Source organism: Mercenaria mercenaria, chromosome 4 (genome assembly GCF_021730395.1).
Source record: "Mercenaria mercenaria strain notata chromosome 4, MADL_Memer_1, whole genome shotgun sequence".
NCBI classification, from domain to species: domain Eukaryota; kingdom Metazoa; phylum Mollusca; class Bivalvia; order Venerida; family Veneridae; genus Mercenaria; species Mercenaria mercenaria.
This window is the reverse complement of record NC_069364.1, coordinates 18,459,890-18,487,201: the sequence shown is the minus strand read 5'-3', so window position 1 is coordinate 18,487,201 and position 27,312 is coordinate 18,459,890. Positions and strand designations below refer to the sequence as shown.

The following is a 27,312-nucleotide window of genomic DNA, read 5'->3' as shown; positions in this document are numbered from 1 at the left end:
GCATGAAGAAGAAATGCTCCGGACAAAGTCATTCTTGTATCTGACCTTTGACCTTTAAGTGTGACCTTGACCTTAGATCGAGGGACCTGGTTCTTGCGCATGACACTCCGTCTCATGCTTGTGAACATTTGTGCCAAGTTGTATCAAAATCCCTCAATGCATGAAGAAGAAATGCTCCGGACAAAGTTTTCATTCTTGTATCCTTTGACCTCTAAGTGTGACCTTGACCTTACCCCTAGGGACCTGGTTCTTGCGCATGACACTCCGTCTCATGATGGTGAACAATTTTGCCAAGCTACATCAAAGTCCTTTCATGCATGAAGAAGATATGCTCCGGACAAAGTTTTCATTCTTGTATCCTTTGACCTCTAAGTGTGACCTTGACCTTAGACCTAGGAACCTGGTTCTTGCGCATGACACTCCTTCTCATTATGGTGAACAACTGTGCCAAGCTACATCAAAATCATTCCATGCATGAAGAAGATATGCTCCGGACAAAGTCATTCTTGAATTTTTCATTCTTGTATCTTTTGACCTCTAAGTGTGACCTTGACCTTAGACCTAGGGACCAGGTTTTTGCGCATGACACTCCGTCTCATGATGATGAACAATTGTGCCAACTTTCATCAAAATCCCTCCATACATGAAGAAGATATGCTCCGGACAAAGTCATTCTTGAATTTGACCTTTGACCTCAAAGTGTGACCTTGACCTTAGACCTAGGGACCTGGTTCTTGCGCATGACACTCCGTCTCATGATGGTGAACAACTGTGCCAAGTTTCATCAAAATCCCTCCATGCATGTAGAAGATATGCTCCGGACAAGGTCTGTGGACGCCGCCCGCCCAACCAACCGCCCATCCGCCCACCAGGGGTGTTCCCATAATACGTCCCGTTTTTCAAACGGGCGTATATTAGAAAGTAGGTCAGTAGGTCACATTCATAGTCAATGAAAGTAAGTTTTAAAATCGGTGTGCAAAACTGTACATTTCATTCAAATTTCAAGACTGTATTGTAAAAAACGAGAAAGTAGGTCAAGGTCACAGTCAAGTGACCCCTAATCACTTGGGGTCATCAGGTAATTATAATTAAACAGTCTAGGAAATATGATCTGATAATTTTTGAAGTATTTAACAAGACCTTAGTGACCCCAGTGCGGGGCCTCTTTTCACCCAAGGGGCATAATTTGAACAATCTTGTTCCACTAGGCAATGCTACATACCAAATATCAAAGGCCTTGGCCTTGAACTTTCAGACAAGAAGATTTTTTTTTTCCTATAGAAGTCTATGTTAAATTTGGGACCCCCCAGGGCAGGGCCTCTTTTCACCCAGGGGCATAATTTGCACAATTTTGGTAGAGGAACACTAGGCAAAGCAACATACCAAATATCAAAAGCCTATGCCTTGCAGTTTCAGGCAAGAAGATTTTTAAAGTTTTTTTACTATATAAGTCTAAGTAAAACTTGAGACCCCACTCTTCATAGAGAACCACTAGATGATGTCACATGCCAAATATCAAGGCTCTATGCCTTGCGGTTTGGACAAGAAGAATTTTTAAGTTTTTCCGTTCGGTTGCCATGGCAACCAGAGTTCTGCATGGAATTCAATTCTTTGAACAACTTTGAAAGCGGGCCACCCAAGGATCATTCCTGTGAAGTTTTTTCCTATGTATTAAGTCTATGTAAAACTTGAGACCCCTGAGGCAGAGCCTCTTTTCACCCCAGGGGCATAATTTGAATATTTTTGGTAGAGGACCACAAGGCAATGCAACAAACCAAATATCAAAAGCCTAGGCCTTTGCAGTTTCAGACAAGAAGATTTTTAAAGTTTTTTTACTATATAAGTCTATGTAAAACTTGAGACCCCACTCTTCATAGAGGACCACTAGATGATGTCACATGCCAAATATCAAGGCTCTATGCCTTGCGGTTTGGACAAGAAGATTTTTTAAGTTTTTCCATTCGGTTGCCACGGCAACCAGAGTTCTGCATGGAATTCAATTCTTTGAACAACTTTGAAAGCGGGCCACCCAAGGATCATTCCTGTGAAGTTTGGTGTAATAATTCTGCCCAGTGGTTTTCAAGAAGAAGATTTTTTTAGAGAATGTTGACAGACACACGACGGACAACGGACAACACACGACGGACATTGAGCTGTCACAAAAGCTCACCTGCTCAGGTGAGCTAAAAATATATCAAAAATGAAATTTCTGATAATATGCATATGCCATTTTCTTCTGATGATGTATGCAAAGTGTCATCGACTTTGACACAAATTAACCACAGGATGAAAAAATGCTGTTGAAATATAAAAAAAAAAATTGACATAAAACATGTCCATTTGATATTGATGACATGCACTGAGTTTCAGTTGAACTAGATGAAAACAATTGGAGATAAGTACATGAGGTACAAATGTATTTGTAATAGTTTGAAGTCCCAAAAAGCTGTATCTCAAGAAAATATTACAGAATATGAAACTCCAATTAATATGGACATGCCCCCCTCATGTTCATGATGTATACCAATAATAAAATCTGTAAAAAGATCTTTTGGAAGCAAAGAATGCAACCAAGAAGAATAATAGCAGACTCGGTTTTATCGAGTCTGTTCATGAGAGGTAATGAAATGTGCAGCACCTCTCACGCCCCCTAGCACCGGCTTAAACGGAACTCTTCATTTGAGTCAGATAGAAACTTAGAAACTAGAGGAGTTGTGTACAAAAAACAGTATAACAGATAGATAGACTGACCAACAGACAAATAGTTCAAACACTATCTGCCTCCTGGATATTTGACACCTTGGGCATCAAGTACGGTATTCCATGTTACGGAAAGACTTAAATCACGCCTACAAAGTAATGGTGCTACCAGATCCATTCTTTTACATAAGAAACTGTAGTTAAAAAGCAGGCTATTTACTTGTAAAAAAGCATTTCTTTATTTAAACAATGACTATAATTATCTAACAGACAATTTACCTGCTTTTGCATTTAGCTGTTCACTAAACTCCTCAGTTGATTTGGATAACTTATCCAGCAGTGAAGGTCTGAAAATAGAAACAATAAGATATATCATAAAATGCTGATACCTAACTTTAGCCAGTATATCTCACAAAACCTTTCAAAAGGTAAATTCTATTCTGTCTAAATGATAAATCTCTTCTATACAGAACTAAACAGAACATGACTGGTACCTCAATGTGTCAGTAAGCTGGTGTTTTCACTTAACAAGCATTGTCTAATGACACCATGCCAGCATTCCCACTGACTTTTTGAAAAGTGTCAATAGTGAAGGAAGACCAGAGGTGCCACTCCAGGAATTATTTCAGGCACACATTGGCACATGGGTAGAAACATCAGCCTTCTGTAGGTCTGGATGGCTTCCTCATATATTATAAAGTTCTACATTCCTTGTGCCAGAAGACCTCTGACTCATAGCAATGAGGGTCAAGTCATTTTGGACAAAAAATCAAGTATAAATGTGACAGGTTTATTTAGAATCACTAAAAAAAAAACAACATTTTTCTGCTAGAATCAAATTCATTTGAAGCCTTAAGTTATTTTGTTTCAAATTTCTTCATTATATAATATAACGAAACAGTAAGACAGATACTATTGACCTAAACCAAGCCTAATCATAACACAAAGTTGTTACTAGACATGTTATGTTTACACTCTGCTATTAATAAATGTAAATGTTTATTCCATACCTTTACTTCATTGTTAATGGCTACAATATCTACAGTTAAAAGGGCTCCAGATAACTTTTTAGGCCAATGAGTATCTACTCATCATAATTCTTGCGAATGAGAAAAATTTCTGTTCATGAGAAAATCCCAGAAATCAATTTTATAACATTTATTGCGATAACACCCGTAGGCTTGTTTGAAGTTAATTTGAAATTCAGCAGTCAAGGTATTACCCACTGATGAGTGGCTGGTTTTAGGTGGTACTCTGCCACTGGTTCTACATTTAAAGGATCACCCTTAGCAATGATCCACAATGCCTACCTATAGTAGACTTTTGAAGGTTCCCAGAGCCAGAAGAAGAACGATGTTTGGGAGATCATTTTCTGTTGGTTTTAACCTTTACCCTGCTATATTTCTAAAATGGACTGGTCCATCATTCAATATGGCAATACCACTTATCATTCAAAGGGGTGTTCGCTGATAATTTGTTGACTGAATAGCGAACAGTGCAGACCATGATCAGACTGCATGGAAGTGCAGGCTGATCTTGGTCTGCACTGGTCGCAAAGGCAGAAATATTTGCCGCCAGCAGTCTAAGGGTTAAATATGTGTAGAGTGTTTGTTTACTTTTAAACTCTTTGAAAATGACATTTTATTGTTTTCTGCACACAGCAATTTTTTGACAATTTTAACCGACTTTAAAAATACACTACCGCACGGTCACTATATGTGAACAGAATGGGAATATTCGCGAGGCTGCAAGGTGCATGCTCACACATATGTTCTGTTACATGATGCATCCGGACCATTCAGTTTTTGTTTAGGCTAGTATAAAGTAATTGCGAGCATTTCTGTAATTCCAATTACGCTTTTATACGCATAAAAATTACCATACATGCGTATAATTATGCATTATTTCAAGGTGTAATTTACGCTTATACGAATCTTATCTGGAGCGCTGAGTTAATTTTCATACGTTTGTAACAAGTTTCCCTCCAAGTACTAAGGCAAAGTTTGACTTCTAAATATAGAGAAGATTTTAATGAATATATTTTAACTTACGAAATTGTGAGTAGATCACATCCCACAAGACCTTTGATTTGATTGGTGTTTCGGAATGAGGCTCCCATGACAACTGTTTCATGACCAAATTTCTTGTAGTAGTTATAAATGCGAGTAACACTCTTCACTCCTGAAGGAAAGAATATAAATGTTAAATGAAACATGGAGAACTTGTCTTAACAATTTATAGACTAATGGACGTTCCAAACACATATTGTTAACGACAAATTGGAAGCCATTTTTTACTGGAAACAAACAACTAGAAGGAAATAGAAGAAAAATTGAAACTGCAGGTTGCAGCATTCAATTACACCCCTTTTCAGCTGTGACGTGTTATGCACTAGAGGTGTATGTGTAAGATTATGGTCCATTCTAGTAAATGTGCAATATTATACACTTCTTTAATACCTTGCTATAATCAATAGTAAAATCTATTGCCCGAGGTCCAAAGGACTGAGGGTTTATAGTTTTGATTATTGGCCAGCAAGCCATTCAAATAAATGTTTAATTTACATGACAACAGAAATGAAATTCAATTTTTTTCTCAATTTTTTACTTTTAACACAGCAAAATTTAGTGTTAACTACAAACTGGTCAATAGCAATGGACCGGCAATTTATAAAGGAGTCATATAATAACAATAGTTTCATAGACAATTTTTCAATGTAAAAATTGCTCATTCTAAGTGGCCTGTTTGACCAGCTATTTTAGTAACTATGCAACATTGTAAATTAACCTTTACCCTGCTATATTTCTAAAATGGACTGGTCCATCATTCAGTTTGGGCAGTACCACTTATTATTCAAAGGGGTGTTTACTGAAAATTTACTGACTGAATAGCGACCAATGCAGACCAAGATCAGCTGCACATCCGTGCAGGCTGATCATGGTCTGCACTGTTCGCAAAGGCAAAATCACTTGCCGCCAGAAAGCTAAAGGTTGAATAATACTCTTCAACTTGATGTGCTATTTTGTGTCTTGCGGAGGCAGTCTTGCCAATCTATTTCATTCATTTGTAGCTCATAATTTATTTGAGCTAGTATTTGCAAACAGACTTGCATATGTTATTGTACCGTCGTAACTGTAAAAAGGTGCAAAATATTATAAGATTATTCTATAATCTCACATAAGAGGAAGAAAAGGAACGAATCAGGCTAAAACTTAAACTGCTAAATAAGCTGATAACATATAAAATATATCTAATGTAAAACAAGGTTATCCTGGCAAGTTAAAAATCTATGAGACATTAAAAATTTGAATTATTAATTGAAATAAACTGCAAATTAAGACAGAAGTGGATCTGAATTTTTTTTTCTTTAAAAGCAGGAGGTTCAATTTCCATTAGTCTTGGTCACTTTTTAAAATTTCAAAGTCTGTTTCTTTGTAACTTAAAACAAATTCTGTGAATTTTCTACCAAAATAATACAAATTTTGGACTTTATCATTTTCTTTATGTCTTATAGAAATATTTCGGCAAATACAGGACATCTCATCCCCTCTCTACTTTTAGTGGAAAAAGCTAAGAAAGACATTATGCAAACCCTAGTAATTTACCTGGATCATCAAGGTAGTCAAATTCTTTCTGACCTGTGTTCTGAACATACCAGTCAAAGATACGACCAACAAAAGGTGAGATCAAGGTCACTCCTGCTTCTGCACATGCTACAGCCTAAATGAAGAAAATATGATCTGTGATACCATTTTCAAAAGAACTCTGCCATTACATAAAAAGTGTCACTTCAGCTGTAAACTGGTTGTTTCTCGTCAGAGCTAATCTGCTCTCAGCAAGTCAATGATAGCTTCCCTCAAGTGAGCAGAATACAAATAACTTTTATTAACTGTACTGACTTATGAAGGTATGGTTCACTGTTAGAGCACACCAAATCTGGTTTGAATCTTGGTCAAGGTGTAAATTACATCTAAGATCATTTGTCATCTGAATCAGTATGTCTAAAGCTGTTTGTCATTTGACCACAAAACATCTAAGGTTGTTTTCATCTCAAAACAATACATCCAGGGCCATCTGTCATCTCAGCATACTATGTCTAAGGTTATTTGTCATTTGAACACAAATACATTTAATGCCATTAATTTTGTCTTAACATGATACACCTAATGTCCTTTGTCATTTGTCTGAACATGATACATCTAAGGTCATTTGTCTGAAAACGATACATCTAAGGTCATTTGACATTTGTCTGAACACGATACATTTAAGGTTATTTGTCATCTGAACACAATACATCTAATGACATTGTCTTAACATGATATACCTAATGCCATTTGTCATTTGTCTGAACATGATACATCTAAGGTCATTTGTCATTTGTCTGAACACGATACATCTAAGGTCATTTCTCTGAACATGATACATCTAAGGTTATTTGTCATCTGAACACAATACACCTAATGCCATTTGTCATTTGTTTGAACACAATACACAGGCTTTCCAGACAGCCATTACAAAAAAGTAGGAGAAAAATAGGAGTAAATGTGGCAAAAAATAGAAAAGTAGGAAAAAATTGGAAATTTTACGAAAAAAGCAGAGTTCATGTAAGCTACAAACTTTGACAACTTGAACTGTCACAGGAGTGACGAATACCCCCACAATACGGTCTTGTCACAGAAGAATGACAACCATAAGAAAGACATGACCACAAGAAGGTGCAATTTAAATAGAACTTGACCTGTATTTTATTATGTTACACCTGTGTACCAAAATTTATCTAAATCTGTCGAGCCTTTCGCGAGTTATTGTCTGGCAACCATGAGTTTGACAAATTTTAAGTTGGAAAGGGGCCATAACTACTTATAAAATTAGTGGTCTGTAGCCAAAGTCGAACTTTACCTGTATTTTATGCTGTTACACCTGTGTACCAAAAACATTTCAATCTGTCAAGAACTGTCACTGGAGTGTTTAATGACTCCAATGATGGATGAATATTGCACAATAGCTTGAGTCTGTGTTAAAAAATATCAAATAATAAGAGAGGTACAGATAAAGTGTATCAAAACACTATATAAGTATAATTCTAAGCAAAAATGGGGCATAATTCAGGAAATATTGGTGCAAGAGTTATGCACCTTATGTCATATAATGTTGGTGATGGTGTGGAACAACTACTTCAAGTTTGAAACAAATGCATTTCGAAATAACTAAGGTATAGTGAAAATGCATCAAAATTAACCTTAAATTCTAAGTAAAATGGGGCATAATTCATGAAAAATTGGTGTCAGAGTTATGCACCTTGTGTCACATGATGTGGGTGATAAGGTGGAACATCTATTTTAAGTTTGAATCAAATCCATTTAGTAATAACTGAGGTATAGTGAAAATGCATCAAAATTAACCTTAAATTCTAAGTAAAATGGGGCATAATTCAGGAAAAATTGGTGTCAGAGTTATGCACCTTGTGTCATATGATGTGGGTGATGATGTGGAACAACTACTTCACATTTGAAACAAATGTATTTCGTAATAACTAAGGTATAGTGAAAATGCATCAAAATTAACCTTAAACTCTAAGTAAAAGGGGGCATAATTCATGAAAAATTGGTGTCAGAGTTATGCCCCTTGTGTCACATGATGTGGGTGATAAGGTGGAACATCTGTTTTAAGTTTGAATCAAATCCATTTAGTAATAACTGAGATATAGTGAAAATGCATCAAAATTAACCTTAAATTCTAAGTAAAAGGGGGGCATAATTCATGAAAAATTGGTGTCAGAGTTATGACCTTGTGTCACATGATGTGGGTGATAAGGTCACTAGTGGAACATCTATTTTAAGTTTGAATCTAATCCATTTAGTAATAACTGAGATATAAATTTCGGGACGGGAAAGGATGCAACTTGATGCGACAAAACTAACTGCTATATAGCCTCCCCCACAAGCCAAATGTGTTTGGTGGGGGTATAAAAAGAGCTTTTGGGACAAAAAAGGGCCTTTGCACTGGAATCAACAACATTTCACTGTTAACAATTGAATGCACTAAAGACGCACCTACTGAATCTAAACTACTTTCATAAACCACAGAATATACTATATACTTTTATGAACATTGACAAAAACTTTCCAAGGTGTTAACGTACATTCATTTGGGGTAAGTGCGGGAGGGGTATTCCCTCCCTCGCGGAGAAAATTTTGATTTTGGGGTTCAAAAAATACATTTATGAGAAAGTAGGAGTTATAGGAGGTTTATAGAAAAGTAGGAAAAAATAGCACTTTAAAAAAAAAGTAGGAAAAGGTAGGAAAAAGTAGGAACGCTGGAAAGCCTGAATACATCTAAGGTCATTGTCATCTGAACACAATACATCTAATGCCATTTGTCTTAACACGATACATCTAATGCCATTTGTCTTAACACGATACATCTAATGCCATTTGTCTTAACACGATATATCTAATGCCATTTGTCTTAACATGATACATCTAATGACATTTGTCTTAACCCGATACATCTAATGCCATTTGTCTTAACACGATATATCGAATGCCATTCGTCATTTGTCTGAACATGATATATACATCTGAACAAAATTCATCTTAGGTCATTTGTCACCTGAACACACCTACGGCAATTTGTATTCTAAATACAGTATGTCTTAGATCTTTTCCAGCATTTGATGGTGAAGGAAGACCCCAGGAAGACCCCAGGTTCCACGCTAGGCTATTATTTTAGGCAATGGTGGGCACACAGACAGAACCACCAACCTTCAATAAGCCAGCTCGATGACTTCCACACACGAAGAATTCTTTTACATGGGAGAGTTTCAAGTGTTTTGAAGCCAGCAACCTTATCCACTTGGCCACTTAGGACCCTCAGTAAAATAGGTACTATAGGATCAAACATATGACCTCTAGGCAGAAAGTTCAAAGCTGCCCTTATTAAGGCGGGCAAGCATTTTTTAAAAACTTTTCTTATTAATTGGCATGATCAATATTTTGCTTAATTGATTTTTTCACACATAAATAAAAGATATTTATATGCATTAATATGAACAAACTTGTAAACAGCACTTTTTCTTAGCTAAACCTTAAATGAAAAACTAGAGTTGTCACAAGAGTGACGAATTATACCCCCACAATATGGCCTTGTCACAGAACTAAGCCAATGTCAAAGCCGAACTTGCTTGACCTTTGACCTACTGACCACAAAATCAACAGAGGTCATCTGCTAGTCATGATCAACCTCCCTTTGAAGTTTCATGATCCTCTGCCCAAGCGTTTTCAAGTTATTGTCCATAAAAGGTTTAAATGACCTTTGACCTTTGGAACTCAAAATCAATATGTGTCATCTGCTTGACATGACCAACCTCCAGATTAAGTTTTCTGATCCTAGTCCCAAGCATTCTCAAGTTATTGTCCGAAAACTGTTTAAATGTTCCGGGTCACTGTCACCTTGACCTGTGACCTACTGACCTCAAAATCATTAGGGGTCATCTGCTAGTCATAACCAACCTCCCTATCAGTTTTCATAATCCTAGGCCCAAGCATTCTTAAGTTATCATCCGGAAACCGTTTAAATGTTCCAAGTTACTGTGACCTTGACCTTTGACCTACTGACCTCAAAGTATAACCTGACCTGTATTTCATGATGTTACACCTGTGTACTAAAATTTATGATCCTTGGCCCAAGCGTTCTCAAGTTATCATCCGGAAACCATTTAACTGTTCCGAGTCCCTGTGACCTTGATCTTTGACCTACAGACCTCAAAGTCGAACTTGACCTGCATTTCATGATGTTACACCTGTGTACCAAAATTTATGATCCTTGGCCCAAGCGTTCTCAAGTTATCATCCGGAAACCATTTAACTGTTCCGAGTCCCTGTGACCTTGACCTTTGACCTACAGACCTCAAAGTCGAAATTGACCTGCATTTCATGATGTTACACCTGTGTACCAAAATTTATGATCACAGGCCCAAGCGTTCTCAAGTTATCATCCGGAAACCGTTTAACTGTTCAGGGTCACTGTGACCTTGACCTTTGACCTACTGACCCCAAATTCGAACTTGACCTGTATTTTCTGATGTTACACCTGTGTACCAAAAATTATTTCAATTGGTCAATCCTTTCTTTAGTTATCATCCGGAAACCATGCAAAACCAACGGACTGACCGACCGCCAAGCTCACTATATACACCCCCCAAACTTCGTTTTGTGGGGGTATAATAAAACAAAGATGCTAAAATGATATGAAATTATACCTGGTGAAAGTTGAACAATAAAGTCATGTTACAATGAATTCCATATTCCTGCTCAAGCACCCTGAAATTTCAAATAAAGTCAGTCCATTAACGTATAGTAGCCACAAATTTTTAACAAAATTTGAATGTTTTTTTTTTTTTTCAAAATATAAAAATTAGAGACTAATAAAACCATTCATCCTCCAAACCCTCCCATGTTGAGAACAATTTCCCTTTTTACTCTCCCATACTGGTGACAATTTCCCTTTATCATACTCCCCCATTTTATACTCTCCTATGTTAAGGACAACTTCACTTATCTAACTGCCTCTATATACTCCCGTGTTGAGGACAACTTATTTAGCTGCCTCTATATACTCTCTTGTTCTTCCCATGTTGAGGACAATTTCCCTTTTTACTCTCCTGGAGACAATTTCCCTTTATCATATTGTCCCATATTGAAGACAATTTCCCTTTATCATATTGTCCCATACTGAGGGCAATTTCCCTTTATCATATTGTCCCATACTGAGGGCAATTTTCCTTTATCATATTGTCCCATACTGAGGACAATTTTCCTTTATCATATGTCCCCATTTTATACTCTCCTATATTAAGGACAACTTCACTTATCTAACTGCCTGTATAAACTCCCGCATTGAGGACAACTTATCTAGCTGCCCCTATATACTCCCGTGTTGCGGGACAGTTTCACTTACCTACCTGCCTCTATACACTCAAAACTTCGCCTATCTAGCTACATCTATGTTCTTCTATGCTGAGGACAATTTCACTAACCTAGCTGCCTCAATACCATGTTGTTGGAAGCTTCCCTTATCATGCAGCCTTTATAGCCTCCCATGTTAAGGACAACTCTGTTTAACTGGTTGCCGCTACAGCCTCCAATGTTGGAGGCAACTTCACTTACCAGACAGCCTCAACACCTTCTTATATTGAGGGCATCTCAACTTACCTAGCTGCTTCTATACCCTCCCACGTTGAGGACAATTTGATGAGAATTCTTTCTTTGGCATCTCAACTTACCTAGCTGCTTCTATACCCTCCCAAGTTGAGGACAATTTGATGAGAATTCTTTCTTTGTCAATGCCAACTTTCTTGTAAAGATCGATAAAGTTCTTGGCTCTTTTAATCATCTCATCCTTATCAAATGACAGCCTGAAATAGGCAAAATGTGAATCTGTCTGTATCTACATTTCATTACTTAATCTTGAACTGTTGTTACAATAAAATATGAATAACTGAGATGATCTTAACTTAACTGGTGGTAATTTACTAAACATTTTCAAGACTCATGTAAGATAAAAACTCTTACAAGTATAAAACAACAAAGTCAAGTGTTGGTCTACTTGAACATTACTTCATCAATCACCTATACCCATCACCATATTATGACAGAAGAAATTTGTGTGTGCGTGTGTGTGTGTGTGCGTGTGCGTGTGCGTGCGCGTGCGCGTGCGCGTGCGTGTGTGTGTGTGTGTGTGTGCGTGTGTGTGTTTGGGTTTAACATCTTTTTCAACAATTTTTCAGTCATATAATCGATGGTGTCTACTTGCAGCAGTATGCACAATGCCCAACTTTATAGTGCTGCCTCACTGAAATATCACGTCGTAGACACGTGACATGATACCCCACCCAGTCACATTATACTGACGCCGGGCTGACCAGTCCTAGCACTATCCTCCTAATGCTGAGCGCCAAGCGAAGAAGCTACCAGTACTATTTTTTACATCTTTGGTATCATGCAGCGGCAGATTGAACCCACCACCTCCCGCACTCTTAGCGGGTGCTCCACCACTATGCTACCGAGAAATTTATTATTAACTTTTAAATACATGAATGATCAATATCAAATAAATATGAAATCAAAGGGTAGGTTTATGTTTGAGTTATCACCTAAGCTTGAAGCTTACTCAAGAAATTAATCCATTACGTTCAGATGTAACAGAACAGCAATTTACTTGCAAATACAGATTTAACTTCAAACATGAACATTTAGTGTGTGTGTTCGGGTATAACAAACATGAACATTTAGAAATACATGAATAGTGCATGCATGTAGTACGATGATGTACATAAGCAGACTTAAAATACTGTAAAACAAAAAAGAACGGCCAATGGCCAAATGTCTTTCCCCCTTAAATTAAGCCTACTTGTATAAAAAAATTAACTTGCTTGAGCACAAAATGATAAAGGTGTGCTGTTGTGCTACACCTATCTCCACTGTGCATTGTCAACAATTTTATTTATAACAAAGTTTGTATAATTTTGACACTTTCAATAAAATCTACTAAGAACTAGGTGAGGTGAGCAATAGAGGACTGTTACAGTTCTCTTGTGATCATTATTATTAAATACAAATATTCATAGGTCAAGGTCATCAACCATTTCAGGTCAACAAAAGACAGGTAACTTATACATGTTTATCTTGTTACAACTCTATACAAGTTTACTATTGTATTAAATTAACAATGTTGTTTTACATTTGACAATGGTGTAATTACACGTCACAAAAACATTACCTATACTGCTTAGCATGTTTTGCCTTTGAACCTGAACAGTGTCTGTTTGATGATAAATGATATTAACCTTTAGCATGCTAGATAAATTGTCGTCTGCTGGAAATGTCGTCTGCTAAAATTGTAAAGTTCATTCAATTTGCTCCAAAATTGGAAGAAATATTGTCAGAGTAGCAAACAGCTTGGAACCTGATCAGACGCCGATTTAATCGGCGTCTGATCTGGTTCCAAGCTGTTTGCAAAGGCTGTTAAATTCGCCTGCAGCAGTCTAAGGGTTAAACAATTAAGAATATAAACATTTTAACAGCTCAGCAGTTTATATTATTATTAAGTGAAAGTCTGAATGAACATTTGGATCTCAATTTGATCTTGTTTATATAAACATGGAATTGTAATATTATCATGATTATACATGATGTCTGGTCTGTGGTGTAAAAATGAATATATATTAAACACAGGAAAGCATATATTTTTCTATTAATTAGTTAAATTTATCTATATACTTATAGTAGGTCTATCTATATTCATTTAATGAATATCAGACAGGCTTTTTAGCCATACTGATTTGCCATACAAGTTGGAGGCTGTTGGTCTTTGCCTTGCAAAAGCATTATGAAACTTGATTTAGAAACAAAAATAGCATGTAAGTATGAAAAAAGCAGTTTGATACACAGTTAAATCATTTGATCTTACTAGCATTAAATCTTACAAAATTAAACGAAAAATGAAGCATGTTGACTATCAATGGTGACCTTGACCTTGACCCTGTGCTTAGGAGCAACTGAACCATGATCATTCCACTCAAGAGCCAATAACTCATAGATATTCTTCAAAAGAAGTGGAACTAGAAAGACTGTTGGGAAAAGTAAACAACCAAGAGTTAATTTACCTGGCATCCACCTCTGTCGACACACGGCCAGGAATAATTTTCAAGATCTCATTTCCAAAGTTGACGAAAACTTTATCCATGGCAGCTTCAAGCTGTCCCGAGAGATTACTGAAAAGAAACACATACACATATAACAATAAATATATATTTTGTAACTGAGATTGTTTGTATTGTTGGGTATAGACTGAATTTTCTGAAGTATTTCAATAATTACACATGGTGGTCAATCTGCCTGCAAGTGTTTCTTGATTTTGTACAAGTCAAAAGAACTAGTAAACTGTTGAATGAAGAATCTGCCACCTATTCAACAAGAAGTGCAGGACAAATGATAAAGGACACACTATTTTTTGAAATCTCCCACCCCCTAGGCCTATGGTATAAAATCATAACAATTATCAGCATTGCATTATCATACCACATTAATTATTTTTGAGTATTCATTCTCTTGTTGGTTTTTTTTTTTCAAAAACAAAAAAGACTGTATATATAAATAATGTCATGTCAAAAGTGCAGGAAAAACTTAAAGTTCAATCAGAATTTCTAAAGTTACCAAATTTCTAGTCCAAGTTTGCCATTTGTAATTTTGTAGTTGTGACAATGCAATAGGTTATATATAAAACACTTACTCGCTGGCAGACTTGGCATGTGTGATGGCATCTTCAATGAGATGTTTGTATTGTGGCATCTTGGCTGCTGCCAGGATAAGAGAAGGGTTTGTTGTGGCATCTGTTGGCTTGTATTGTCCAATTACTGAAAATATACAAGTATAGAGTCACTTAATCTAAGTAATGTACAGTTATGTGTCGGACACTGTCCCCATGGCTTTCAAAGAAATCTTGGTAAATTGTCAAATACCAGAGCTGTTTGTAAAACACATAATTATGCCATCCCCCACTAAGGATGGCCTGTCCCAAACAAATGGGTATGTAACTGTGTATGCTGTAACCTTGATCTTTGACCAAATGACATAAAAAAAACAACATGGGTCATCTACTGACTACAGGCAACAATCCTATAAAGAAAGACATCCTATGAAAGACTAAAGGCTGAAGCATTCCATAGTTACTGATCGGAATCCATTTTCAGTTGTGAGGTGACAGTGGCCTTGACCTCTGACCCACAAAATGACAGGCACAGGCTATCATCCCAAGAAGTATTACGACTGAGGACTAAAAAACGCATTCTGTAGTTTTGAGCAGAAATAGTTTTCAGTTTCAAGGTCACTGTGACCTTAACCTTTGACCTAATGAAACACCAGAACAAAAGTGTTTATGTACTAGACACAGGCAATCAAGTTGGAGCATTGTAAGACCAAGCATTATGTAGTTATTAATTGGAAACCAAATGGTCTACTGATGGACCAGCAAAACTAAAAAAAGTTTTTACAGAAATAAGGAAATACATGTACTGTTAAAATATGTTCCATATGTTGCCATCGAAACAAAATGACTGACTCTGATAAACTATTAAAATGTTCATAACATTCTTATTTCTTAACCAATTTTGAAAATTCTTTCACAGCCCTAAGAACTTTAAGAGGTCCGTTCAGCAGGAACTAACACTGAAACAACGTCGCCTTTACCTTTAAACCAAAATTATGTACATTTATGTACTGTCCTTTGAATTTTACTGATCAAAAATATCTTTGACTGTATAAATAATAATCGGGCCATTGCTAGTATGAATTTAGATTATCTATGAACAGTCTTCACGAAAAACTTTTCAAAGTACTAGCCAGCCGGACTACCAACATAGCAGAAATTACTAGCTCGAAAGGAATTTTGGTAGTCCGAACAGTAAATTATTAAAGGTGTATTTTTTATTTGTTTGGTGTCATTTTTAAACTCTGTGTGATATTGTTTGATATTGCTTATTGCATTTTTATCATACATATGCAAATATATGAACATAACTGCAAAACAAGCTTCTTTTCTTTTTATTTTGGTTCATTATACATTTTATTCACAAGAGAACATTTCAAGCATCGAGTTGATATAATCCTCACTCATGTCACACTCTGACTCATCTGATGGTAAAAGTTTTATTCATGAAATGTTATTACTTACCCATGATATTTGATTAAACATACATTTGTAAGTTTTTTTTTTATCTGACCCCTTTTATATATAATTAGATAGATGTGTATATTTTAGGTGAAACATTTGTTTACTTTACTTTTCTTTTTTAGTAAAGGTCATGCTAGGTTAAACAGACTGGTTTTCCTTCTGCTTCTCGCTATGGATAATTCAGCGCAAGGAACGCTTAACCAGTCTATTTCCGCTGGTGCGCGTAATATCTACACTCGTCAAATACGGTGCGCTAGTAGAAAATTCACGCTATGGATTTTTTTGGGTAATTTTATATGTATTCTCTCGATTTTTTTTACTAGCCTCTCGGACTAGTCACCTAGAGACAAATACTAGTCCGATCTAGGTTTTTACTAGCCTCGGGCTTCGGACTAGTGGCCAAATTCGAAGACTGTATGAATGTCAGTACATTATGTAACATCACCCAATACAGGTTTAAAAAAAAAATCAAGTGTTTCATGATTGAATGAAATAACATATTTTTTGTGTTTTACCTGCCTGGATGGTTGACTGCACAACAAAAGTGAACTGATTCATAAATTATTTTACATCCTTAAATTATTTTACATCCTTTAATGATAAACTGATATGTTCTAATTCATGACAGTTTCTCATTATAAATATCAGGTTACACTTCATATCCTGGTTGAAAACCCTAACCATATCCTGAAATAGCGAAACTTAAATTTTGTTACTATTGTACCCACGCTTGAAAAACTGATAGGACTGTATTAACATTTATTTATTTAAGAAGTAAGACATCAGCATTTTAATTTACTAAACAGATGGACAAGAATTTTTTACACTTCTTTTAAGAAACTAGGTAGAGTGCTCAAGTGCTATGACACTTGCTATTAATTTGTTTGTATTCTTCTACATCCAACACTTTATTAGTTTATTATTTCTACATTGATTTCTAGATTATCTATGTTATATCACAGAAGAGTCAAATGAAATTTTAATTTTGATTTACATGAGAAAAGCTAGTCTCAATTTAGAGTTTTTTGTGACATTTATTTGATTATTGTTGCCCAAAATATGGATAACATTTATTTATAACCATCAATAAAATGAAAGTTCATATTTCTTCTCACACTGCCCCTTGTTTCCATTTGCTAGCAAATAAATGAAAGCAAGCTATTTTTAGCTGACAGACAGCCTAGACAGTAGAGTAGTGTGATTATTTGATAGTATTCTCCTGTAAGTAACTGCCAGGGTGGTAAAAGTTGGGGCTTTAAGACTATGGCAGCAATACCAACAGACACTTACAATTAAGGTGTTGATAACTGATGACTGCTGGTAATACAAGACATAACTGTATTAAACATTCAGTAATAAAACAATTTGAAACAATTAAAACCAATCAGAACAGAATTGCACCATTGTTTCAGTGCTATGCAGTGCTCTCCCATGATTATATGCACCAGTACCAATAGACACTTATTAAAGAAAAAGTGGTACTAGCCATTGAAATCATAAATGGAACTCAGCAACAATTGTGGCAAATTTTATTTATGCTATTTCAATACTCAAGACTGCGTGTGCCAGGAAACCGAAGTTTCCCTAAACTGTCTTTTCATCCTTCTGCTTTCTGCAGTACACAAAGTTAGAAGAAATACTGCCCATAGGAAAAAAATTGCCCTATATACATATACTACTATCCCATTTACCCTTAGGCGTAAAAAAAATTGGTTGTTTCTGGTATCCCGACCCTAAATGCTTTTATGGCCTTTGAGAATATTTTTTTCAACTTTTTAACAAAAAGTTGCAAAACTGCACTTTTTATAATTTAAACATGGCCAGTGATGTTAGAAATCAACTTACTAATGCTCTAAAGGCATAACCCCCTTATTTGTATTCATTTTTTGACACACAAAAAATTTCCAAAAAGTCTCCCTTAATAAAAAAAAAATAAAAAAAAAAGAAAAAAACATTTCTGACTTACCTACCCTACTTTTTTTGAGCATGTTACCGGAAACAAAGAATTATTTTTTAGGCCTTAAGAATCATGCAAAAATGACCAAATTCAAATATTTCAATTATTGGATTGCCGTTTGGACTTATTAAATTTAGACTTATGTCGCCGCTTAAGATGTAAAAAATACATACTTGTTTGATCACAAATTATGTTAAAAAATGGTCAGAATTTGGTTGACAGACAGGGCTGACTAAAGGTCCGGTAATCAATATGAATACTGACAACGGTATTTACAAAGAAGAGACTATATTTTATCATTAAAACCGGGAGACAATATATGATTTGGCATATTCGGCCAAAATTGTTTAAGTTTTTCTGACAATAAAATCATGTGTAAAAACCAGAGCTGTCACTAATGGTGACAAATGCCCCCGCAGCGCCTTGACCTTTGATCTGTTGACCTTTGACCTGGTGACCCCAAAGTCAATAGGGGTCGTTTACTCAATAAGTACTATCAGCATATCAGCATGTGAAGTTTGAAGGTCCTGGGTGCAGTGGTTCACGAGTAAAGTGCCTTCATGCAAAAAGTTAACGTTGTGACGAACGAACGAACGAACTAACGGACGGACAGTTGAAAACTAGTATGCGACATAACAACATTTATGCATATTACGAATAATTTCTGATGCCAAGAATGTGTATATTTACCCAACTTAAGAGCGTATTTAAATAAATAAATGTTGCATTTTCGCTTAACAAAACGAACTACTTACCTGTTTGTACGGTGTATACTTAGTATCCTTATATCGAGTTAAATCCTTAATTAATCAACATTATTTCCTGAACATTTAAAAAAATTATGTCAAAATAATGCACAATTTCAATACACAATAAATAACACTATCCACATATGCATGTACTTGCATAAACATCCGAAAGGTATACGATCAATGAATGACCACTTTTAATAATTGTTGTTTTACTGAACATGGTCCGACTGTTTCCATATATAGAGCAAATGAGTCTAATATCGACCCTCTTCTATTATCGACCCCCCACCCTTAATTGATACTTAATCACATTTATTAATAGAAATCATGTGATCATGTCATTCACAGTCATTTTTACATCACAAATTTTCTTCATGCGCCATTTTGAATGTTTACATACAGTGTGACTGCATGAGATAAATTTCAGTGCCAACCACTACATCGTCCGTTAAGGAAGGTATCTTGCTGTTAAATCAAATTTACCGTTTTTATGGATCGAATCAGTTTAATTTTGTATTTAATTCTACTATACACATATAGAACCCATTTCTATCAGCCATTTTTGTAGTCTCTTGCAACTTCTGGAAAGATTATGTGGGGGTCGATAATAGCAGATTGAAAATATGACCTTCTGCTATTATCGACCCCCAACTAATTAAATTTATATAATTTCTTGTTGTTTTGAGAAAAGCACTTAATTCATAACTTTAACATGTCCAAAACATCGTGGAATGATACTTATTTAACTTGGGTATTGATTACATTTTACTCGGACTTTATCATAGACTCTCTGTGTAAAATCTCAAACTTTTAACTAAAATAAAGGTATTAAATCAATATAACATTTCAATGAAACTTCAAAGTTTTGTTGTTTGTAGCATCATCTGAAGCATGTGCAGTGAAAAATCTTGATTTTATTTCTAAAACAGTGTGATATTTATTTCTAAAGTCACTATTATGTTCATTGTAAATATACTTTGTTAAACTCAAGTGGAAACTGGCAGGTACTCTAAAATGCAGCTCTCTGATTGGTCAGTTAGAAACCCTAATGTTCTGTGATGACTCATGATAAAGTTATGAATGCACATTTTTAGTTGATCACAAGGATTAAAAATCTCCTAAAATAAAAAGAAAAAAAGCGCAGAGTCTCTGAAAGTTCGTCATAGTCTGATGTTTCTATCATTTATGATGATATTGACAGTTATGACGATTTTTACGATTCCTCTGATGGACAAAATGATAATGGACAGTGCAGACAGCTTAGACCAATGTCAGGGGTGTGGTCAGTCTAATGGGAAGCCAAATGAGTGAAAAGGCTGTGATGAATGCGCTGGATGGTGGCACATTAAATGTACTAAGCAACCAGAACTTCACTTGCTGACTCCAGAAGACTTACAAAAAGTTAATTTTAAATGTATAAAAATTGAATGCTAAAATATGTTGTTAAGGCTGTAAATAATAATGGATAATCAACTTTGTTTGAATGTTTGAACTATTTATCTCTAGTGTGTGGCTAATGTTATATTACAAATAACTATTATCTAATATTTACAATTTGTCAGTCAAAAGACCAAATATGAAACTGCGATAGTATGAAAGACCAAATTTATAAATAAAAAAACACACATGAAATAATATTTTCCATGAAATCGTAGCAAAGTTATGCTTTGTTTATATGCTCAGTTGCATAATTTCAAATTGCAATTATGACAATAAAGAACAAATAAAAATTAACTTAATATTAAGTTAATAATAATATTATGCTTGATTTTCAGTGTTTTCAAAGTTAAAAAAAACAAACTAGGGGGTCGATAATAGCAGAAGTGGGTCGATAATGGCAGACACATGTCACGAGACAGAATACTAGACCATACCTTATTCTGTAATGTAACAAGTGTTTTCATTGGTTGAAATCGACCAATGATAGTTTGTCTCAAATATATGTGTCACTTTGTCTCCGAAAGTGAAAGTAAGAATATGTACGGTAGATTATGGTCTTAAGGGGTCGATAATTGCCTCCTTTGCTCTATTGATTACCGGACCTCTAGACTCTGTGTCTTGAGGTCATGTTACTGGACCCCTAGACTCTGTGTCTTGAGGTCATGTTACAGGACCCCTAGCCACTTCCATCAAGTCATCATGCTGGCCTGAAACATCCTGTTATTTGGACTAATGTCCACAACCCTTTTGGAAGTTGGGGAACAAACCTTAACCCTGTTCTAACTCTCTTTTATCAACTTTCATTCTATGGCCTCTTGAAGTGAAATAATCTGACATAATAAATCGCCGAGTTGTACGATACTATCAGTATCACTAATGCCGATAAAGACAAATTGATTATGTAAAATATTGTATGATTTAGCTATACGATAAGTTTTAACTTACCATCGATGTCACCAGAATCTGCGACAACTGTCGTGCACGACTTCAGCTGATCAAGAGATGACATTGCTGTTTTCTTCTGCGCAGGCTCTGTCATAATGAGATGGATCCGTCTTATCTTGGTTATTTTTGGATTTGTAATCTGGGACGCCCAATGAACTTTTCTAACGAGCAAAAAGTAAGTCAACACCGTTTCGCCGGTAAAGTTTAACGTTCGACTACAATCATTTTTGTGCGGACTAAAAGACTGAACACCACTAAATCAGGCTGTTCGTTATTTCGAACTTATTTTGGAATATAAGGTTTCCAGAGATATATATTCAAATAAAGAACGATAACCCATTTCTTCTATAGAAGAATAACAGGAAAACGGTGTATCTAGCTCAGTGTGTCCTGTGTACAACAACTGACTAATGCCAAATTGTGAAAACAAAATACAAATGGGCCAAAGAAGCGGCAACGCTTAATTAGCATCTAGATGATGTTCAGGCTTCAATTCTACATGAACATAATTAATAAAGTAATCTTCCGTTACTGTCTAACCCTTTACAGTGACGTTATGTTAAGACACATTCGTGAGCGTCTAGCCACAAAGATTGTTATAAGAAAATAAACGAAAATCTGGTAAAGGTATAAAGGTAAATTTTATTTAACGTACGTCGCTTTGTGAAACACTGAACATAAGCTCTGCAGAGCCTTTGAGCGACCCAATTTTAAGAACAGTTAAAACCAATTATACCTTACCCCCAGCAATTTGCTGGTACCCATTTACAGCTGGGTCGACTGAGGCAATCGTGATAAAATGCATTGCGCAAGGACACACCGCAATGGGAGTAGCCAGGAATCGAACCCGGAGCCTTCACCTCGGCAGGAAAGCGTCTTAAAGTAGCCCTCTCGGCCAATTTTGATGCGAGCCAAATAATATGTAAAAGAACATTTAATAAGAATTTAAACGATAAAACAAGGGTGAAGAGCAAGGTTATGGTGAAGTATGTTCAATGTTGCAAACAGCGGCACTGAACTGCTCAAGGGTTGGAAGAAAGAGAATATGTTAGGTAGAAGATTATTCCATAGGATTATGGTCCTGGTGGAAAAGGAGTACTTGTAGTAGTCAGTGACTGTAGAGATTAACCTGTAAGACAGCAGATGATAATGGTGTCATTGCTTTGTTAGAGGGGAGGGTGAGATTATCTTCCTTTGGGATGGCAAAAAGTTGATTTGAGATTTTAAACACAAGAGCCGGGAGTCAATGCGCCGGAGATCTAGCCTGCGCCATTTTGACTGTGTAGCATGTCAGTGACAATGGAAGTGTGACCAACGGGTTTGTGTGTATGGAGACCGGACTTCGGAGCTATATTCAAGCTGTAGTCTAATCGACGAGGTTCTGGTATGCCATGGACTTTACGGGTTTTGAGTTGACCTTTATATTTCTGCGAAGGAAACCTAGTGTTTAATTTGCCATTTTGGTTGACCTTTATGTGGGCGTCCTACGAGAGATCGTTTGAGATATCCACGCCAAGGAATTTTGCTGAGGTGACAGAGTCTAGTAGTGTATTATGCAGGTACTTTGACGGAATAGGATGTTTCCTTCTTGTAACGTGGATAACTTGACACTTGGAGGGACTGAATTTCATATCCCAATCCAGCTCCCACTTTTCTAGTGTTTTAAGGTCGTTTTGGAGGGTATTTGATTGTCTGACAGAGGTAAGTGACATGTATATTGCAGTGTCATTTGCAAATAGACGCACTTTAGACTGAACATTTTGTGGGAGGTCATTTATGTATGCACAAAAAAGCAGGGACCCAAGCACGGATCCCTGATGAAAACCAGAAGGGACAGGTATTGGTTCTGAGCTCGTATCGTTTAGGATGGTTATCGGGGAAGCTTTTAACCCATTTCAGGATTTCGCCACGTATATCGTAGTTGCGGATTTTGAACAGGAGTTCTCATGGCTCACTTTATCAAATGCTTTGCTAAAATCTAATAGTATCAGGTCAACCTTTTTGTTGTACACTGATTTGACAAGGTTATTTAAAAGCATAATTAGTTGTATCACACAGGATCTTTTTTCTCGGAAATCATGTTGGAGGTGGTACAGAATGCCAAGGTTTGTAAAGTGTTTTGTAATTGAGAAGGACACTATAAAATTATGTTCCAGGGTTTTGCAAAGTACGCATGTAAGGGATACGGGCCTGTAGTTGGCTGGGTCTGACCTGTCGCCCTTCTTGTAGATTGGGGTTACATTTGCATTTTTCGACTGAGAAGGTATAGATCCATCATCAATGGATTTCTGAAAGATAATTTCAAGGATTGGTGACTTGACAGTTCCTTGAAAGTGTTTTGAGAACGATGAGATTGATCTTGTCTGGCCCAGTTAAGATTTGATTTGAGCTATTCAATGCCATTGGCATTTACATGGATATTTGGCATTCTTTGGCAGTTTCGACTGTCTTCAGGTGGTGAGTTTTGTTTTTTATCAGATATGTCTTGCAGTAGGATGGTAAGTTTAGAGGTGATTTTGGAGTGAACCGACTGGAATTGCTTATGTATATTATGTATATTTATGTAAGTAATGATGCAAAATGTTACGTAATTAGACGTAATGCTATATAATGGATGAGGGAGTTGGGCGTAATGTATATATATTTTGGTTATTGATTGTTGTAATGGAAGAAAAAAGATTTTATAGCATTAAAGCATACATTTATAGCCTAAACATCAGGTATAGCTATATTCAAAACGAAACATTTACAGTCTATAACTAATCACAAAATCATACATGTATATGATTTGATCCTTAAAAGAAAGGTGAAAAATGTAAAAGTTATTGAATATTCTAACACGATCCGCAGCAATTGCTATATAAACATATAGCGAAATCGCCTATACATGAATCTACGATAAAATATGGTTAGATGTTACATTTCACCCCCTATGGTTGTAACATAAGAGATTCTACTTCAGTTCCATTACATACGAATTATTTCAGGGCCAAACGGTTGAAAACAGCATTTCAAAAACATAAATATAATAAAAAGTCATATGTGTAGGTCCGTAAAACACGTTCTGATCTCTACGAGCGAATTCAATTAACTCAATTATGATTCAGCGGTGACGTCATAAATGTATGACATAAAGTATGACGTCATAATGATGTGACGTCATATAAAAGTTAAGCTCGTCACTCGTAACACAGAGTGAACTCGCCTAATTTGATGATTCTGGTCATAATTAGTTTGCGAGCTGTTAGATTACTAATTTATGAATACTTCTCAAAATTCTAATAAAAAGGAAACAAATATCTATACGTTCCACTGGCTATGCAACACTTTCTAACCATAAGGGGTAAATTGTAACAGCATATGACCCGAATGACGTATTACGCTGAAAATGTAGTACTGTAAAGTGCGAATTATTTGCGTTGTAAGAATCGAAATAATAAATATGTTCCAATAATTTTATCAATTAATAAAACATGGGCAGTCGTTTGGATGCGAATAATTAAATCACTCGTGCTACGCACTCGTGATTTAATTATTACGGATCCAAACTCCTGCCCAAATTTTATTAACTGATAAAATATAGGAACAGATTTATTATTTCTTAACTACAATTAGGAAATTTATGACAGTATCTAACAAAACAACAGACATAAAGGACAAATTCAAAATAATAAAAACTATTTCTTTAAACAATAATCATTATTATGATTTTGTTAATTCTTTTAAAGCCGCTTACTCAGGATCCCTTTCGATAATATTGAATCGAATCCTAACTCTCTAAATACATAAGAATATTACCGTTTTGAGGCCAATTTCAGTAATTTGCAGCAGTTCTCTAGAGGGGAAGGTAATGGTTTTCCTATGGTTTTTTAATATTTACACTTTCCTTCTCCTTTATTTTTTCAGCAATGAATATGAAAAATACAACTTCTCAATTTAATATGACACTCAAAAGTAATTACAAATTCAATATCAATTTTATTTCCAAAGTATTGAGTATAAGCCATTTACCATTTACTACCTTTATATTTTCAAAGGACACTGCGGTTCAAATTCCCATTCACAAAAAGCATTATCATATTTGATTAGATCAAAATTATACCTTTTTCAGTTCAATTTATTTATTTCTCTCAGGTCATGATGCATGACAACGCGAGGTATAACAGATATTTCTTCAATAAGTCAGGCAATAAAAAGGCATAGAAACAAATAATCCTTGTCGTATACAAACGTAGACGAGAAAAAACATGGTAATTTATAATACAGCTGATATTATTATGCATATCGAAAGAAAACAACATTTTACTTAAGTCTATCCTATAAGTAACGTATGGAGTACATAAATGTGGCATAAATATACTCACTTTATATATATATTTATTTATTTATTTACGTCTCATTCTTGCATACATGCACTCCATACAATTACATTATAATAAAAACATAAAATCATATGCAAGACCATTCTATTATAGAATTATAGGAGACTAAATTACATACTTTAACATCTACATAAACCTAGTAATAATATTTAATTTCTTTTACAAAGAGACACAGCTTTTGGGAATCAGACATATTGATCTGTACAATATTCATTAAACTTAAATCTTATTTAATTTGGTCGATTAAAATATTAGGATTTAAGAAAATGTCTCCTTTTTAACATAAAAAAATGGCATTCTGATAAAAAAAATGAAACTCATCTCTAATACTGGTGTTACATCAATTACATATTCTCAAATTTTAATCAGCAGCATTCCAGCTTCCAGTTTCACTAGCATCTTATGACTTCTAGTTCTAAATTGTATCATACTAAATAGTTTTGACTGTGTTTTTAACAAATATTCTTTGAATTTATTCGAATTTAAGTCCACTTTAAAATAATTTATAAACATTGGTGTACTACTCGATTAAAAACAAATCTGACAATTTTTTTCTTAAATGGTGGCTGATAACCAGCTGTAATTTACAAAATAATGAGTATCCTATGTTATGTTGTATATTCCACATTTTATGAAAGTATTTCTTACATTTTTAATCTATTCAAACATGTGTTTTAGTACAAGATTTGTATACATAAATTGATTTTCACTAGTGCATAATATTATATAAAAAGCTAGATAAGTTTGGAAAAACAGGTTTAACCAAATACTCTCAGTGTGTGATAATTCTGGATTCAATATCTATACTGAATTTTTTAACACCTGTCTCACCATACAACATTGAACTCGGTGTCGACGACTTAAGTCTAAGAATATATTTCGTATCGCACCATGGAGGATTGTTTGTTAAGCAAGCGAAGGGAGATATTAACTTTGCAACCCCAAATAGGTTTGCTTCATTGCTGAACAATAATTCACGCGAACAATCACCAGTGAGGAACAAACACACTTAAGATATTTTCAGTAAAAGATCGCGTGACAACTCTGTATCTGCACGTGTTCAAATAGAGGCAGAACTTCAGAATGAAAACTCGAGAGACTGTCAACCTATACGTGGGAAAAGCGTAGTGCAGCCGGCCGTGCAGTCAGGCCCAGACAGCAGACAATAGGCCAGATAGGGACAGACATTTTTATTTGACATGGTATAAAAAAAAAAGTGGACGCAACTTGACCCCGATGGTTGACCTTTGTATTATAATACATAATGAGGCACAACCTATTATTGAAAAGGAGTGTACGTAAAACACGAGCTGCACGAGAAAAAGGAAATATAAATTTGTGTAATTATAAGTCAGTGTATTGGAAAGTTTTAACTGATCAAATGTAAGTATTATATACTTTGATA

At 35.4% G+C, this 27,312-nt stretch overlaps 1 protein-coding gene across 1 annotated transcript in view; it reads right to left on the bottom strand.

The window, feature by feature from the left end:
* Positions 1-21,707, bottom strand: part of LOC123551107 (transaldolase-like) — a 28,071-nt gene extending 6,364 nt beyond the window's left edge. The window contains exons 1-8 of the mRNA XM_053540593.1: positions 21,526-21,707; positions 14,992-15,115; positions 14,366-14,473; positions 11,984-12,115; positions 10,961-11,021; positions 6,306-6,420; positions 4,752-4,881; positions 2,980-3,047 (exon numbers count right to left, since the gene is read on the bottom strand). Of these exons, the coding sequence (XP_053396568.1) occupies positions 2,980-3,047; positions 4,752-4,881; positions 6,306-6,420; positions 10,961-11,021; positions 11,984-12,115; positions 14,366-14,473; positions 14,992-15,115; positions 21,526-21,619 (832 nt within the window). The 5' untranslated portion in view covers positions 21,620-21,707. The remainder of the gene's footprint in view (positions 1-2,979; positions 3,048-4,751; positions 4,882-6,305; positions 6,421-10,960; positions 11,022-11,983; positions 12,116-14,365; positions 14,474-14,991; positions 15,116-21,525) is intronic.
* Positions 21,708-27,312: the final 5,605 nt, after the last annotated feature.